Source organism: Schistocerca nitens, chromosome 1 (assembly GCF_023898315.1).
Source record: "Schistocerca nitens isolate TAMUIC-IGC-003100 chromosome 1, iqSchNite1.1, whole genome shotgun sequence".
NCBI classification, from domain to species: domain Eukaryota; kingdom Metazoa; phylum Arthropoda; class Insecta; order Orthoptera; family Acrididae; genus Schistocerca; species Schistocerca nitens.
Window position 1 is genome coordinate 1,071,209,854 of NC_064614.1, and position 18,635 is coordinate 1,071,228,488.

General features: G+C 40.0%; 1 protein-coding gene across 2 annotated transcripts in view; it reads right to left on the reverse strand.

Moving 5' to 3' along the window:
* Positions 1–15,684, reverse strand: part of LOC126198230 (rab5 GDP/GTP exchange factor) — an 83,057-nt gene extending 67,373 nt beyond the window's left edge. For both annotated transcript variants that reach the window (XM_049934705.1, XM_049934704.1), the window contains exons 1-5: positions 15,580–15,684; positions 14,886–15,052; positions 5,714–5,835; positions 3,063–3,323; positions 2,814–2,943 (exon numbers count right to left, since the gene is read on the reverse strand). In XM_049934705.1, the coding sequence (XP_049790662.1) occupies positions 2,814–2,943; positions 3,063–3,323; positions 5,714–5,835; positions 14,886–15,049 (677 nt within the window). In that variant the 5' untranslated portion in view covers positions 15,050–15,052; positions 15,580–15,684. The remainder of the gene's footprint in view (positions 1–2,813; positions 2,944–3,062; positions 3,324–5,713; positions 5,836–14,885; positions 15,053–15,579) is intronic.
* Between the last annotated feature and the right edge of the window lie 2,951 nt (positions 15,685–18,635).

Consider the following 18,635-nt stretch of genomic DNA (forward strand, 5'->3'; position numbering starts at 1 on the left):
ACACATGCACACACTCGTGCAAGTGCAGTTGACACAAACACAACAAAAGTCTGTGGCAGCTGAAGCCACACTACGAGTAGCAGTGGCAGTGCCTGATGGGAGAAGCAACTGGGTAGGGGTAAGGAGGAGGCAGGGGCTGGAAGAACGAAGGATAGCAGGGTAGGAGGTGGGGGATGAAGTACTGCCAGGAAGCGTGCAGGGATGAGGTGGAGAGAGAGTAGGGCAGCTATATGCCTCTGAACATTTGAAACCTACTAACCACCAGCAATACCTCCACTTCGACAGCTGCCACCCGTTTCATGCCAAGAAGTCCTTTCCATACAGCCTAGCCACCCAAGGTCGTCCCATCTGCAGTGATGAGCGGTCCCTCTCAAAATATACTGAGCGTCTAACTGAGGCCTTTACAGATGGTAATTATCCTCCCAATCTTGTACAAAAACAAATCTCCTGTGCCTTATCTTCCCAGTCTCACCATCCAGTCACAGAGGAGCATTCCCCTTGTAACGCAGTACCACCCAGGACTGGAGCAACTGGATTAAATTCTCCACCAGGGTTTCGACTACCTCTCATCATGCCCTGAAATGAGAAATGTCCTCCCCAATATCCTTCCCACACTGGTATTCTGCCATCTGCCGAACCTACACAATATACTCGCCCATCCCTAAACAACCTCTGCTCCCAACCCCTTACCGCTTGGCTCACACCCCTGTAATAGACCTATCCAAGACCTGTCCCATACATTCTCCCACCACAACCTACTCCAGTCCGGTCACAAACATTACATATCCCATCAAAGGCAGAGCTGCCCGAGAAACCAGCCATCTGATCTACAAGCTAAGCTGCTGCATTCTTCATGGGTATGACAACCAACAAGCTGGCTGTGCACATGAATGGCCACCGACAAACAATCATCAAGAAACAACTGGACCACCCTGTTGCTGAGCAAGCCGCCCAACAGAACATTCTTCATTTCAGTGACTGCTTCACAGCCTGTGCCATATGGATCCTTCCTACCCACACCAATTGTGCAAGTTGGAACTCTCCCTGCAATATATCCTACATTCCCGTAACCCTCCTGGCCTCAACCTTCATTAGTCATTGTCCTCACCGATCAGCTCCTTCTCTGTTCCCATTCCAGCACTACACAGCCCTCTATTCCACCAACATACATTTTACTTCTCTCCTTTTCTACTACCACACTTCTCTCCCACTCTCTGTCTAACCTCCTGACTGCACCTAGCTGCCTTACCCTCTCTCCATCTCATCCATGCACACTTCCCAGCAGCACTTCATCGTCCCCCAGCCCGACCCTGTTACCTCTCCCCCTCCCTGCCCCACACTCCTCCTTACTCCCATCCAGTTGCCTCTCCCATCATGCACTGCTGCTGCTCAGTGTGGCTTCAGAAAAGCTTTTTTGTGACAGTCTTTTTGTTGTGCCTATCTGCAATTCATCGCCTCCACTATACAGTGAGTACCAACTATACTTTTCATAATATTGTTACATTCCATCCTGGATTTTCCATTGTTTGGTTTCTAAAAGTTAGGACAGCATGAGAACTTTTATGTATGTATACTGGCTGTACTAATCATTTCTTCTCACGGCAGTAAATACTGGCCAGCGAATATCATCTAAAATGTTATTGTACTTTGTTGGAGAGAATTTTTCTTTTGTTTCACTACTTCATGAAAATAATGGGACAGCCAGAATTGAAAGACAAATCACGTAAGGGTATTCCATATCATCAAAACTACTCTCAGAAGCTCTAGAAAAAGTGTACAGATAACTTGGAGCATACCTGAAATACCTTCATTTTCCTGAAGGCAATAATTTTAGTACACAGACCTTTGAGATTTTCACTCTGCAGCGGAGTGTGCACTGATATGAAACTTCCTGGCAGATTAAAACTGTGTGCCAGACCGAGACTCGAACTCGGGACCTTTGCCTTTCGTCGGGAAAGGTCCCGAGTTCGAGTCTCAGTCCGGCACACAGTTTTAATCTGCCAGGAAGTTTCACACAGACCTTTACTTATAATCAAAAAACTTATTAAAAATGTTATTAAAGTAGGCCAGAGAAATTGATCATAGAATTGGCTAACCATAGCTTATGACTACTCCTCCATGACACCATTGAAAGCATTGCATTGTCTTTTCTAAATACTTAAATGTAGAAAAGCTTATGATGCAGTGTCGATGTCAACTACTGAACTTCCAACATATGCAGACAATCAGAGTTCTTCAGAAGCTCCATGACAACAATAGTGTCTGTCAAAGCCTATGTTTTTTGCTTAAATTGTGAATACAAGTAATTGATTGTGTAGCAATGGTCAAGGCAAAACCTGGCAGCTACTTTAGTGGAAGACAGAAACATGCTATTTCCCTTGGCCTGCTTTGTGCTGTTCTTCATTCCAGCAGGTCTTTCCACGGCACATATTTTAGAAACGTGTTTTTCACTGAGGTAGTTTTCATTACATCATTCGTGCTGTGTTAATATATGGGAACTATTTAATGGCATGGATTTCCTAAACTTGTCTTCGCGCTCTGCCTCATAGTTCAACACACAGAAGATCTAAGGGAATGCCAGACACATACAGCCTTTATGATAGAGCCATCAGTATGTGAAACTGTATTCATTTTGAGTGGGTAGTAATAGTGTGTACACAACAGAGATTCTGATGATCCAAAATATGCATTATAAAGCTCAGTGTTTCCTACATGGAGGAAAACATACATTATACAGACAAATTTGTGATGTTCATGGTTTAACTTTCACAACAAGTTAATAGAACAGGCAATAAATCATAAAAGCTGAATACCTGTTTTGGATTGCTAAATCCTTTTCTTCATCAGTTGTCCAAGGAGGACAAAACAGTAGTCTATACACAGCAACCATAAGATATTTCTCAAAATAATCCAAAAGCATTTCCTTGTCCTCCTGTGTGAGACCTAGAAAGAAATATAGGACAATGTTTATACAAGAAATTATTTACGATAATAAGAGTAGTTAGATACCAGCATTGATTTTACACAGCCTACTTCAATAAGCTGAATGAATGGCCTCTCACCAATGTAACTGGCACTTGCATCCATATGTTTTGCAAAATTCTGGTAAAAGTTCTGCACAACCTCTGACACATCTGCATCACTAGCTGTGATTTGTTCTGCACTTTTAGAAACCGCCTTTATTACTGAATGCACATATTTGTGAACATCCTGATCAGCCCTCTGTCCAACAGCCTCAAACAAAGTTTGATGCTCTTGCTGCAGTTTTTCAAGTTCTGGAGTTCTGACATGCGTTTCATGGAGCAGTTCAATTCTTCCAGCATCTAAAAATAAAGATGTCAAAATGCACTACTGATTCCTTCCAAATATGGTTATTAAAGAAAGCTATAGCTAATATCTTCATTTTGCAACTGCACTCACATTTTTGTACTATGAACACAAAGTACAGATAGTGGAACTATAGGCTCTGTAATTTATAAAGGTTTTTTTTTATTAACATCAACTTAAAAACATGAGCATATCAGATAAAAAGTCAACCAGAATATGAGCCAGTGTTGCAACCTTTAGCAGTCTCTTCCTTGGTATTTCATCTAGAACTGCTGAAATTGTAAATTCAAGCCACAGTATAGAACAGACAATACATACAAAAACCACAGAATACAAAAATCTCAAACTGAGAGAACAAAAAGTTCATTTTCCTCTTAATCAGAGGAAAGAAGAAGGAAAGATACCATAGTCATACACACCAGCTCCAATGAACTTCTACACAGCATTTAACATGGACATGACAACCACCCAACTGACCATCATAATGAATGGGCACCACCAAATTGTGCCCAATAGCATGGTTTACCACCCAGCACCAGTATGCACTGTTGAGTGCAACATACTAGATTTCAATGGCTGCTTCAAACTCATGCCATCTGGATCCTTCCACAAAATACCAACTTCTCTAAATTATACAGATGGAAATTGTCCTTGTAACACATCCTCATATACCATATTCCTCCTGGCCTTAATCACCACTAGCCCCTACCACACACACACTTCCACCCCTGTCCCTAACTTCATTCATCCTGCACTCACACTCACTCTTCCTCAGTTATATCACCCCCTCCCAGTCCTCTCCTCCATGTCATTGTGCAATGCACACAGCTTCCAATATCAGCACCGAGAATGAGCTCACTAGTTGCACAAAGGTATCTCATGCCCCTGGTGCTTTTCCCTCCAAACCATCAGACACCCTTTCTCAACTCTCTGTCTCCCCGTCTTCTTCTTCTCATTGCCCACTACATATGACAGCTAGTCACCCCCTTCTGGCTGCTAAGATGGAACAATGCAGTTAGCCAGTACAAAGTTGTCATGCAGAGGTGTGTGTGTGTGTGTGTGTGTGTGTGTGTGTGTGTGTGTGTGTGTGTGTGTGTGTGTGTGAGTGTGTGTGTGTGTGTGTGTGTGTGTGTGTGTGTGTGTGTTGGGGGGGGGGGGGGAGGAGGGACGGAAGAATGTGCCACATGTGCATGTATTCTGTTAGTCCTGAAGCATGACCTGTCCAAAAGACAGCAATGTTCTGTCTTGTTTATTTGCCTGTCAACAAATCAACGCCTCAGCTATATGGCAAGTTGTTATTCTTACTCCTTCCATTATTTATATTCCACCGGAGAATTTCCATTATCATATTAATCAAATACTCATCTTAAATTTTGTCAAACACAATCCTCCCCCAGCTTTACACACAACCATTCATTCCATTACCATATTAATCAAATATTTGTCTTGAATTTTTCCATGCACGATTCTTCCCGAACTTTACATACAGCCACCACAATAAATTCATTACTTCAAACCTGAATTCAACATCCTTCCTCAAATCCATTTTCAATAACTCAAATATCACAGAAACAGAACGAATTGCTTTCCATGACTTAGTAATTCTGAGAGAGCCTTCCTGCCACACATCAATCATCTTCTGGTGAGTGATTGCCTGCCCAAAGTTTTTGTTTGTTGTTTCTTTTATTATGAAATTTCTACTATATTTTCATCTCCCTTAAATACAAAACTGTGACATGCTGCACACTCAAATCAAGCAATGCTTGGCACCGGGACAAATGCAGTGGTAGAATTGTAAAAATGAATCTAGAAAAATAAGGACACTAACAAGATGATAAAATGCCAGTCTTCTATCGATGAAACTCAATTGTTCGTAAGCTGTTTATTAAAATGACCCAACATCTAGAGTACTTCCTTGGCTTTTAGGAATTCCCCCAATTCTCTATATATTTAAGAGATAATCTTATGACCTCTATCATTCCTTAATAAACATAAAAATATTTGTAGAATTCAGAAGTTTTGTCACAATTACTGTTTCACTGTAGACTACCCTCCTCCTCATTACAGATGGGCCTCTCTCATTCTGAGGTCTGACTGACATGTTCTTACTTTTAACTTTTGCTAAAATACTACTTTCTCACTGAGAAAACACCTTTTAGTTCCAAAAAGCAGGTAGTGAGTCCCTTTTACTTCTGTGTGTGTCTGTAGTATTACATATTACGGCTCCTGAAGGTAAGTACCAGCCAGAAATTCTCTCTCATGCGTTATTAATTTTCTCAGTTAAATTTTCCTATCATACAAATTCCAGAATTATTACAATTCAAAAATTGGAATAGTTTTGTGCTTGCTTAGCTTTAGTTTTTTCCACCTGATAATATCATCATACCTTTGGTTTTCTTGAAAAATTTTGGCAGCTTTGTTCTTTTTTCAGCTTGCTGACGCTTCTTAACTTCAAATTTTGTAAATCCAGCAACAGAAGTTCTTGACTGTCCTTCAGTACTGTGTCCTCTGCAAAAAGAAGATGAAATATTTCTGCAGACTTCTATTACTGGTTAATGCACCATTGATACTTCAGGTAATTAGAAACTGCATCACAGGAAATAAATGCATCATGAACAATGACACAAAGTGAAATGAAGTGAGAGTCACTATGCCAAGTTAACTAGGTGCACTATAAATATTTACAGTCTTTGAGGGGGGGGGGGGGGGGGATATAACATTATATTCTGAGAATTTTCTAAAATTTGGCTGTCTCAATAAAAAACATTGCAAGCATGAGAAAGGAGCTATAATATATTATACAGTGTCAGCAGTTCTCTCTCTCTCTCTCTCTCTCTCTCTCTCTCTCACACACACACACACACACAGAGCGAGGAGGAGGGGGGGGGAGGGGGGGAGGGGGGGAGGGGGCAGAGGGGGGCAGAGGGGGGAGAGGGGGGAGAGGGGGCAGAGGGGGAGAGGGGGGGGAGGGTGGAGAGGGGAGAGAGAGAGAGAGAGAGAGAGAGAGAGAGAGAGAGAGAGCAGCAAATTATTATAGTATATGGAGGAGCCATAATTTTGATGCATGTTTAATCCTCTTATCTAATATCAACTAAGATACTGAAACAAGCATTTTTTGTAATATGGGTCCATAGCTTCTATAATTTTTTTAAAAAAAATCTCATCTTGCTATCAGTTGTCAGTTTGTTTTATTTCACAACACAATTTTGAAATATCACAAAACATAATACAATGTAATGAAAACAATGTTAAGTGGGGTTACCACAGTACATACAAGTAATTTTGTGGTTTGTTGACATTCACATAGCCATCTCCCCCCCCCTCCCCCCCCCCCCCCCCACACACACACACACATACACACAAGCAGCATTATGACTACTAGGTCTGCCATCTTATTACTTTATGCAGTCTGTAGTGCTCCACATAGACAGCTAGCAAACCACGGCCACCACCGCACAGCAGAATAAAGCTACACAGTTGAGATGCAGGCACTGTCGCCCATGCAGCATCACGTGACGGTGAAAAGAAAAATTACTTGAGTTTGGAAGCAGGATATTATAAATTTATGGTATATTTTAGGAAGAGAACAAAAAGAAAACAGGAAAGAGTGGACATCTCTGTCCCTTCATCAACAACACCTAATTAAAGCCCAGTATCCCTATGTGGTGCTACCCATGTTAGTATTATCTGCATGATCATCACTCTGTTGTTTGTTAGCACGCTCATATACTAACAAAATTTTGACATAGAGGTTTACGTTAAGGCAGAAATTACAATGTAATGTGTACCTTACTATGGTGCCAATGATTTACGTAAAACTAATGTATGAATCAAAACTGAAAAGTTGTATATGATGAAAACAGATAGACATTTCCCTATCAGATTCAGGGAACACACAAACATAAGCAAGAACTGTAAATCTTCATTTAGTGCTCACCTACAAAACTACAATCATAATACTAGCCCAGCAACATCGAGAAATCTTTAAGGGTGCAAAGGGCGTTCAAAAAGTTTTGCACTGTCGTCTCTAATTTTTTATTTTTTGCAGGAGGAGAATGAAATTTTTTGTGAACATACTTGGAACATTTAGCTATAAGTTGGCATATAAAAGTATTTTCTTTTATTTACAGGTGAGACATAATGGACTATGAAGTAGATGTTACGTTGTGACGATGGAGGGTATGGAGTTCCTCTTCAAGACTGGCAATGACTCTGCCACATCAATTCAAAGGAAGCTGCTCCGTGTTTAAGGGGAGGCACAGCGGATCACAGCAGTATCCAGAGGTGGTTGCAGAGGTTCAACCCTTTCGCTACGGCGAACTTCTGTAGAAGTCGGGAGCGAACGTGCTGTTCAGTCGGTGAACTGCTGCAGCAGTTGAGTATGGCCTGTGCCGCCCAGCCAGTGGACTGCTGTAACAGTTCTGCCTCACGTCATATTTCTCCGCTTCACTACGCTCCACTTGTGTGGAAGTCTGACCCACGCACCATTATTCATACATCAATATTTTCTAAACTGCTATCTAGAGACCGATTTCAACATATCTTGCACTTTTTCACATTTCGCCAATAACGAACAGCCTCATGACAATGACTATTTGTACAAGCTATCAGAAACATGTGCGATTTGTATAAATATTTTCCCGAAGAAATATATAGTATAAAGTCCAATAATTGTGATAACACTATGAGTGTGAAAGCAGGACAGAGTAGCGCTGCAGGCAGTGTGAAAAATGCGCCATACAGAGGGCACGACCATGCGGGACTGGCGCTCATCCACAGCGCACAATGCAACAATTACAGTGCTGACGTGAAAGGGTTAAAGAAGGTGATTTCTCTCTACTGGACAATCCACAATGCGGTAGACCACTGACTGCAGTGAGAGATGTGAATAAGGAGACCACTGATCAAATCATCCAAAACGACAGATCTGTGATGACATGACAGCTGGCTGAAATGACTCGATTGTCATTGGGTAGTGTGGTATCACAGGTACAGTCACTAGCGTACAGAAAAGTCTATACACGTTAGGTGCCTAGATTACTTTCAAGCGAAATGGAAATGATGAGGAACAATGGGTGCGAGAGTCTCATGAAGACCTTTACTGAAGAGTGAAAACAGTGTTTTGACGGTGTCATTACCCAGGATGAAACATAGTTGTTTTTCCCCTAACTAAGAGCAAAACCCGACCCATGGAGTGGCATCATCCGGGTTCCCCTCGGAAGAAGAAACCAAGACTTTCAAGAATAGCAGGCCAAAAGGTGATAGCCTCCTCCTCCTGGGATCAGTGTGGTGTCATTTTCATTGACTTTTGGGATCCTGGCTCCACAATAAACTGGGACCGTTACTGTTTGTCATTGGACATGCTGTGATGTGCGATCAAGACCGACAGACCACAGCTTCAGGGTCGGCTCATCAGACTACACCATGATAATGCCAAACCCCATACAGCCCTTATGATGCAGGAGAAAATCAGGAAAATGGGTTGGAAAATTTTTCCTCATCCTCCCTACAGTCCGGACTTGGCTCTGTCTGATTTTTACCTCTTTGGTCGTCTGAAGGCCCACCTGTGCAGTAAAACATTTGACAGTGAGAAAGACTTTATTTCCTGTGTCAAACAATGGTGTAAAAGTCAATCCCCAGAATTTCACCAAAGTGCATTTACTTCATGGAAAGAATGTTGTACCAGATGGGTCACAGCTGATGGGGTCACAGCTGATGGAGGCTACACTGAGTAGGCTCTATGTATAGCTAAATGTTCCAAGTATGTTCACAAAAAATTTCATTTTCCTCCTGCAAAAAATAAATAAAATTAGAGACGACTGTGCAAAACGTCTTTAACGCCCTTTGCACTAGATAGGCTAGAGGAAGACAGATTAATGGACACTCTGGAAGAAACTGAAATTTGTAGCACCTTCAAGGGACAACCACAATACATAATCAAGTAACAGAACTATAATTAAACATTTTTTGTTGAGTGTTTTAGACATTTACTCTATTGTATTCAAGTGCACACTTTTAGATGTGTCACCTGTCATGATATATATATAATCCACTCAAGATTGCAGCACATGAAAGGGATTATTGACCAGTATCACTGATCAACTGTTCTTCGATGAGCATATTACATTATCATCTCTGTCTAACATAAATATGGCATAATGCCGAAATTGCAATCATAAAACAACTGAAACAACTAACAACTGAAAGCGAGAAGACATCATTTGAATTTTTTTTTTTTTTAATTGAACAGTATACAGGGCTATTACAAATGATTGAAGCGATTTCATAAATTCACTGTAGCTCCATTCATTGACATATGGTCACGACACACTACAGATACGTAGAAAAACGCATATAGTTTTGTTTGGCTGAAGCCGCACTTCAGGTTTCTGCCTCGAGAGTGCAGTGAGACAAAATGGCGACAGGAGCCGAGAAAGCGTATGTCGTGCTTGAAATGCACTCACATCAGTCAATCATAACAGTGCAACGACACTTCAGGACGAAGTTCAACAAAGATCCACCAACTGCTAACTCCATTCGGCGATGGTATGCGCAGTTTAAAGCTTCTGGATGCCTCTGTAAGGGGAAATCAACGGGTCGGCCTGCAGTGAGCGAAGAAACGGTTGAACGCGTGCGGGCAAGTTTCACGCGTAGCCCGCGGAAGTCGACGAATAAAGCAAGCAGGGAGCTAAACATACCACAGCCGACAGTCTGGAAAATCTTACGGAAAAGGCTAAAGCAGAAGCCTTACCGTTTACAATTGCTACAAGCTCTGACACCCGATGACAAAGTCAAACGCTTTGAATTTTCGGCACGGTTGCAACAGCTCATGGAAGAGGATGCGTTCAGTGCGAAACTTGTTTTCAGTGAAGAAGCAACATTTTTTCTTAATGGTGAAGTGAACAGACACAATGTGCGAATCTGGGTGGTAGAGAATCCTCACGCATTCGTGCAGTAAATTCGCAATTCACCAAAAGTTAACGTGTTTTGTGCAATCTCACGGTTTAAAGTTTATGGCCCCTTTTTCTTCTGCGAAAAAAACGTTACAGGACACGTGTATCTGGACGTGCTGGAAAATTGGCTCATGCCACAACTGGAGACCGACAGCGCCGACTTCATCTTTCAACAGGATGGTGCTCCACCGCACTTCCATGATGATGTTCGGCATTTCTTAAACAGGAGATTGGAAAACCGATGGATCGGTCGTGGTGGAGATCATGATCAGCAATTCATGTCATGGCCTCCACGCTCTCCTGACTTAACCCCATGCGATTTCTTTCTGGGGGTTATGTGAAAGATTCAGTGTTTAAACCTCCTCTACCAAGAAACGTGCCAGAACTGCGAGCTCGCATCAACGATGCTTTCGAACTCATTGATGGGGACATGCTGCGCCGAGTGTGGGAGGAACTTGATTATCGGCTTGATGTCTGCTGAATCACTAAAGGGGCACATATCGAACATTTGTGAATGCCTAAAAAAACTTTTTGAGTTTTTGTATGTGTGTGCAAAGCATTGTGAAAATATCTCAAATAATAAAGTTATTGTAGAGCTGTGAAATTGCTTCAATCATTTGTAATAACCCTGTACTTATTACCAGCACTCAAAAGCTCTTGAAAGGACGAGTATAGTGACATAAAGCTTGTTATGTTGGCACTCATGACTTTTCACGAAAAATCCAACAAATCTGCTAAAACTGACAGGCAACTTGGAAGGAATATACTAATGCAGTGTAAACACTGTCAAGTAGGACTCTCTTGAGAGACTCTGTCATGCATGAAGCCTTGTGGTTGTTTACTTATTTATTCAAAAGCTGTTCACTTAAACACGAGTATGTATGTACATTTGGAACAGCTTTCCTAACCCCCTTATGATCTGTTAGAAGTTAGCATGTAGTTCAATCTACAAATATCTTAGCTGACTCTACCTCTATGTCGCGTAAAGTGAGGGTCAAGAGGAAATATATTTTAGCTTATTAGTGCAGGCCTACTTTATTTCTGCGTATAATGATGGAGCTTAGCATGAGAGACTCACTTGGCAGTATTTGGACTGCAAAAGCTGATTCCAGCCACATTAGGCTAAGGTGCACTTATGGTGTCAGCAGGTGCTGTGTTGCATGGTGATGTTGGCAGTTCATTGGTGTTTGTCATAGCCAAATGGGCGATGGTATATGGTAGCCAATGAAAATCGCTGAATCTAAAGATTTCATTTGGCAGTAGATATGAATTGATAACTTTTGTTCTTGATATGGGGAGTGCCAAATATTTTTCACTGATCTTGTTATTATGAATTTTAAAGTTGGTTACAGATTTTTGTATTTATTTCGTGAATGGAAAAATTAGTTATCTCAGGCACTGACAATTTGCTTGAGTGTTGGCGAAGACAAGAAATGAATACAAAAATAGGCAAATTAAATGACATAATTTCAGAGACTTTACTGGTCTCTTACAGATATGATTTTGTGTTTACCAACTGAAACAGTGAGTGAAAATTTGTACCAAGACCAGGAAACTAACCCAGGTCTCCTGCTTACTAGACAGGTGCATTAGCCACTAAGCCACCTTGACACAGTGATTTACACAACTGCATGGATTATCCTGCCATGCCTCCCTCCTTGATCCAGATTCTCATTGCTACCCCAAACTACTTTAAATTCCCCCTTAGAGATGAACAGAAAGTAGACTAGGGCAGCAGTGAGAATTGAGATTCAAGAAGGAGCCATGCCAGGATAATCTGTGCCTTTTTGTGATGCACTGTGCCAAGGGGGGCTTAGTGGCTAACACACCTGCCTAGTAAGCAGGACACACAGGCTCAATTCCCCACCATGGTACAAATTTTCACTTGTACTTCAAACTACATACATAAAACAAAAATAGGATCCAATAACAGACTGATATGTAGTGTAGTCTGACACATACATCAGTCATTGCAATTACCTACTTGTAAGTCTTACTTCCAGTTTTGCCAAAAACTGTGACAACATGATTAAATTGTAATCTAACAGAACAAAATACACAATAATTTTATGTATGAACCACAGAAAATTATGAACATACATTCTCATTCCCTATCGATAAACAACTCCATTCATTGTACTCAGTTCCCAACATTCATCACATTAATCATTACCAGTATTGGCATGCAACATAACATCCACTGACACGGTAAGTGCAATTTCGCCCCCTTACATTTCTGTTTCATCCCATTTCTTGTATACTTTTGTGTGAGTTTCACTTTCAACATTAACAAGCATTATAACACTGTTCTCTTTTATACCAAAGCTTCTGAATCCCACTAAAAAAGTAGCATCACTTGCCAAAAACTGCATTTCAATGCCTTGAACTATTCATGAAATAAAGAATGTTGCCTCTGAATAACAGTGGCTTTTACTGATGATGTAATGAAGATGGGGTTCACCAGCAATTAGACACATGAGCAGAAGTGATTGGTTTATCTGGTATGAAATATAATGTAAGGAAGACAGAGATCATAATTGGGACCTTGAAGAGGGAGACTATTCCAAGATTCATGCTGGCAGAGGAACAGCAGAAAAGTTGACAGCTTAACAAATCTTGAAATTGTGATGGAAACAAAAGGGAGAGGGAAGCAAGCAGTAAAATTTCTGAGAAATGTCGGTACTTTGTTGTGGAACAGAGGCTCGCACAGAAGATCAAGGGAATAATACATCAAACCTACTATGTGCCTATCCTGACCTATGCTTCTAAAACCTGGCAATTTCAGAAAAAGAATTTAAGCAAAATCCAAGCATATGAAATGAAATATTGCAGAAGCAGAGTAGGAGTACCAAGGATGTACAGGATGAGAAATGAAGAGGTCAGGGAGATGGTAAAGTGAGTCCCGTTACAGGAGCAGACAGAATAAAAAGAGAAACCCGGAACAGAGTTATGGTAGAATGGTTGTGAGAAGATAGAGGAAAAATAAAGGCTTACTAGCAAAAAAATACTGAGAGATGTGGCTGGAAACATGACAATGATTAAATCAAGACAGCACAGACGACGAGCAAAAAAGATCAGCGAATACCATAACAAGAAAATGCCTCTTACAGGTGGAGATCATGATGTGAGACTGCAGAGAGGCATCTAACAACTGCTACTGAAATAGGGACAACTAGACTATGACTCTCTCTCTCTCTCTCTCTCAAACACACACACACACACACACACACACACACACACACACACACACAAAAGAAACACTAAACTTCCATTTTTCAGGCACTGTTTGCTATGGGGCTGACAGAAAATAAAAAAGGTTGATGTGTAACTGTACCATATTTCCAAAAGCATGTTAGCTGTGTTCTTTCTTCGCAATCCTTCTAAATATTACCCTCAACAATGTCTCTTCCTTCCACATGAATGCCACCAACTCCATCTTAGAAAGCACCAAAAATCATGTCGTTCACAGTCAGCACTGCTAACATTTCTTGTAACATTTTGTCCTTGACTAAAATCAGTGTTTTGTTCAAAAGAAAGAAATAACATAGGCCTAGAATAAAAACTGTCAACTTTGACTAAAAACTGTCAACTTTGACCAATGACAACATCAACGAAGGATCTATTTCACCATTCACTGTGGCAACTATGACTTCACACAAACTACTAGGACATCCATGGGAATATAGGGGTTTGGAGTAGGTATATTCTTGTCATTAAAGGTATCAGATATAGTAAAATTTTGCAGATATTAGACAACAGTGGGAAAATGGATTGTCATGGCAAATTTGTTGGCTTCGCCAACCCACAACGCAGTTATCACCTTCCAAAATCATCTACAGCTTGAGTTATGGAAGAGATTGGTACATCACAACAACTTTCATTTTTAAGTAGTGGTGATTTTGATGTCATTGTTCTAATCAGAACAACAACACCAGTACCACAACCTTCACTGCACTTGTTCAAGATTTACTTCACACTGATTTCTTTTACTCAATCAGATTTTCCATTAAGAAACTTCAACTGATTAAAAATGTGAGAGACATTGGGACTCCAACCAAGAACTCCGTTTTACTGAAAATAAGAGAGGGGTACTGCCAAAATTCAAGATGCAGATGTAATTAATGAGTTGTGTCTGTACAGAGTAGTAACAATATTGCAAAGCACAGTGCTGTGTTGCCTTCAATAAGTCTACTGTGATTTGGTTATTTTTTCGAAATAATTATTCAAAGATATTGCAATTATGTATTAATGGTTTCAGTTATCACAGAAATCACTGTCAGATCTTGCAGAACTTCAGCTTTGACATCTCATGCATTTGGACACACACAATTTGTTACTATACTGCCAGGAAATTAATACAGTATGCCCATTTCAAGTTCAAAGACTGAAATATATTCGTGCTGTCCTGACGTTTTGGAATTATGGAAAAGATTTTGACTTTGGCATGTAATTAGTAAGGCATACTCAATGCTCTTATGACATTTACCAACGTCAAAAACACTTCCAATACACCGTCAATACACAAAAGTGCTGTCCCCCATAACAGACAGAATATTTTTCAACAAATTCACTCAGGCATTTACAATAAGCGAAAAATATATTTACCTTTCAACTGAAGATAAACTGCTGTGGCCAGTCTTCCTCCGTTGTTCTCTGTTGCACTGAGAACAATAACCCCCCCATTCTGGCGTACCATAAAATCCGCAACCATTTTTACACTTTAGGTCGTCTTCTCCAATTCTCAAACTGGGACCTTTCGTTGCGTACATAATCTAAGGAAAGATTCACAATAGAAAACATAGTGACATATTCTGTGAGTAGTTAATCAACAAAATGTAAACCAAGTTCAACATCAATATGTTGCAAAAATTTAAAATCATCTGATCTGAAAGTCCAGTAAAAAAGGTTTGTAGCTGTAGCAGTTGCAGCTGACTAACGTTGCGCACAAAAGTGTCAATTCCATTAAAATCAAGGTGTTTTGTACATGAATGACGAGGGTAGCAAATGCAAGCTTATATGCTCATGCTCACCTAGCACTTTAGGAATCAATTTTTCACAATTGTTAATCATTCAGCAGCATTTACTGCGTGTTATGAAACCTGCGAAATTTTTTGTCGGTAAATAACGACTGAAAATTTTGTTTGTCCTTTAAAAAAAAATAGTATTTACGCGATACTTCAAGCTAATCAGGATCACAACATTCCTTTCTGTCGTAAACAAACATTCTGCAGCACACTTCATCAACAGGCATATTTACACGTGAATGTCAATTTGCCTCTTACTAATACATTTTACTTACGTCAGTATGTTTACAATCGTTTTCTCGCCATTCTTCAGCCGTCAAACTACTGTTTGTACCTTGCCAAAGATGTTGATTTACTTGCAAAAAGATTCACCGAAAGACTTGTGTCTAGCGTCTGACTTATTTTCTTTTTTTTTAAGGGTGAGCCCTTCCACGCCCACACTGACGTGGTGAGCATCACAATAGTTCAACTGTCTCTTTTGTGTTGTTAGTTTCAATCGAGAAAATCACGAGATGTGCGGAAATTATGTTGTCCGTGCATCTGGGACCACTAACATGGGCCATAAAAGTGGTCGAAAAACGAACGATCAGTGGCGGATTTAAAAATTTTGCGCCCCGAGGCACACCATACTACATGACCCCCTCCCAAAAAAAAAAACATGTTTCAAATAATAACTAGTACCCGATCACAATTGCCATTTCGGGCGGGAGCGCTGTGAGCTGTTTCCGTACTCCGTTTTTCATTGTTCTGAAGGACGCGTCAGCGGTCTAGTCGCGCTCAATCAAAATGTTTGGTGTAATATGGTTCCTGAACTGTACTTGGAGTACGGCAGCAGATAGAACAAACTTAAAACTGCATTGTGTTAACACATTCTTCTGTCGTAAGACAACAGAAACGAACACAAGCAAATAACTTTTCTTTTATGGCCTAAAAATACAGCAGAGTGTGTAGGAGACAAAGGATTTGTGTTATACATTCTCATTTTATATGTTCCTTTACACGAAAATGAAAATAAAAAAGTTGTGTTACGATGTAAAAATTGAAGCGAACGTGTCATACATAAGAAAGTAATACGTACTTTTACAGAGAAGCGTTCAAAATTAAAATTAAACTGTCGCTTTACGATCTAATAACTTGAATGTGTAGCACATAAATAAACGTGTTCGGTATTAATACGTGTATCTATAGGAAACCGTAAGATATGAAAATGAAATAGAGATTTCGGTGCACGAGCTAATCACTAAGTACAGACAAACAAACCAGAACGGAATTTGCTATTACATAATTTTACAGACTAGTGTGGAAAAACTAAACTTGTTTTATAATCTAATAGTTAACGTGTAAAGTATTAGGGTCTGTGTAGCTAGATGCTGCATAATAAGTGTACACAACAAATTTAATTCATGTAAGGGCTGAACAGTTTTGAACTGCAGCTACTGCTCTAACCATAGCTCTTTCGAACGGTGCAAGCAAAGCTTTTACGTATTTATTGACAAAACTGAACTACGTTATTTATTAACACTTTTTCATCTGAGCGTACTCTCCAATAACGTATATTCCCGGATAAATATACATTTCAGCAGACGCCAAGAGTATGCGTCAGTTTTAATATAGTACAGCATCAGTATGACTTGACTGTACAGCGCCGAGCGACCTGGGTCATTCGTGTATTGTTTAGTATTGTCGAGCGCCTTCGGTCACGTCTGCGCGTAAACGAGTTTTAGTTCAGCGGTCTGCAATCGGCAATTGTAAAATTTTTTAAACTATTATGAATAAATAAACAAACTCACCAGTCAGCAATGTTTGCGTTTGGCTTTGACGACAGAAAACTCGTTGGTCATATCTTCATATTTCAGCCGGTTATCAGTTAGGTCGGCTTCAATGTGAGGAATGGACAAGGCGTTCAGTTTCTCCTCAGATAACGTAGAACGTAGGTACGATTTCAGTCTTTTAAGAGGCGAAAACGAGCGTTCTGCTGAACAATTTGTAAGTGCCATACATAAAAATATTCTAAGACCAATGTCAACATTCGGAAACAAGGACTGTAATCTTTATTTTCGTAAAAATTTACTTATTTCGACTGGTACATCACTAATCTCAGAAGATTTCAAAAGTTCCACGAAATTCACTAGGTAAGAAAGGCTCTAAATCCGTGTCATATGATGCTTGGCATTTTACTGCACGTTCAGCAATATCGTCAAGCAAACTGTTCTTAAGGTTACTGAAACTGTGAAGGAGTCCAACAGTGTTCTATAGTTTTTCTTCCTCCTCACTAATTCGGCGTGTAAGTTGTCGAGTACTGGGAGAAATGTTTCAATTCTAAACTTTTCCCTTCCAGTCAGAAAAACTTCTGCAGAGTCTGCTCCTTCGTCATCATGAAGTTTGCGTTTTCGTGATCTTTTATAGGTGTATTCATTGTCTATATCAGTCACAATCTCCATGGATTTATTTTCATAATAGTCGAACATGTCACGAATAGAAGCAATAAATCCTACAAGTGATTCATATAATTCATGCACTATTTTAGTATCAATATTTACACTTTGCAAGTTCAGATTTACACTATTAAACTTCTGGTGTACGTCCTTCCAAACTGTCATCACGAATACTGTTTGTAACCTGCTGACTTGATTCAATAAAGCTGAAGCCTCATTTCGCACAAGTGGTTTTTCAAACGGATTATTGTCAATATGTGTGAGGGCATTGATAATGCCCTCTTAGTTTTCATATAGACTTACACACACTTCCTCTTTTGCTGACCAATATGTTTTTGATCAACTTTTTACCGTTTTGCTTCCTGGTTTCATGAAAGAAAGGAGTTTATCCCAGTGCTGCGTAGAAGCATAGAAAAAATTATAACGGTACATACTTGCAGCACTAGTGCCAACTAAATTCAAAGAATATGCTGCACAAGGCACATAATGCGCTTTCGGATTTCGCTCTTTAATGTGTGCCTGCAAACCAGTGTAGGTTCCCAGCATATTGCTTGCATTGCCATATGACTGGCTTCTACAGTCAGTAATATCAATGGAATTTGTAGACAGGACTTTTAGTACGGCCTCAGCTACGTTTTCGGACTTATGTCCCGGGTTTGGTAAAAACAGGAAGCAAGGTTAAACAGGTTCACCATTCTCGTTCACATATATTAATATGAAAGATAATAGATCAGTACGTGAAATGTCTGCAGTAGAATGTACTATTATAGAGAAATATTTGGCCTGTTTTATTTCACTTATGATAATTCCTTTTTTTCGTTCAGAAAGAAGCTCTATTATTTCATCACAGATTATTGAAGAAAGATAACTAGTATTTCCCTGCCCTGGATCTCCAT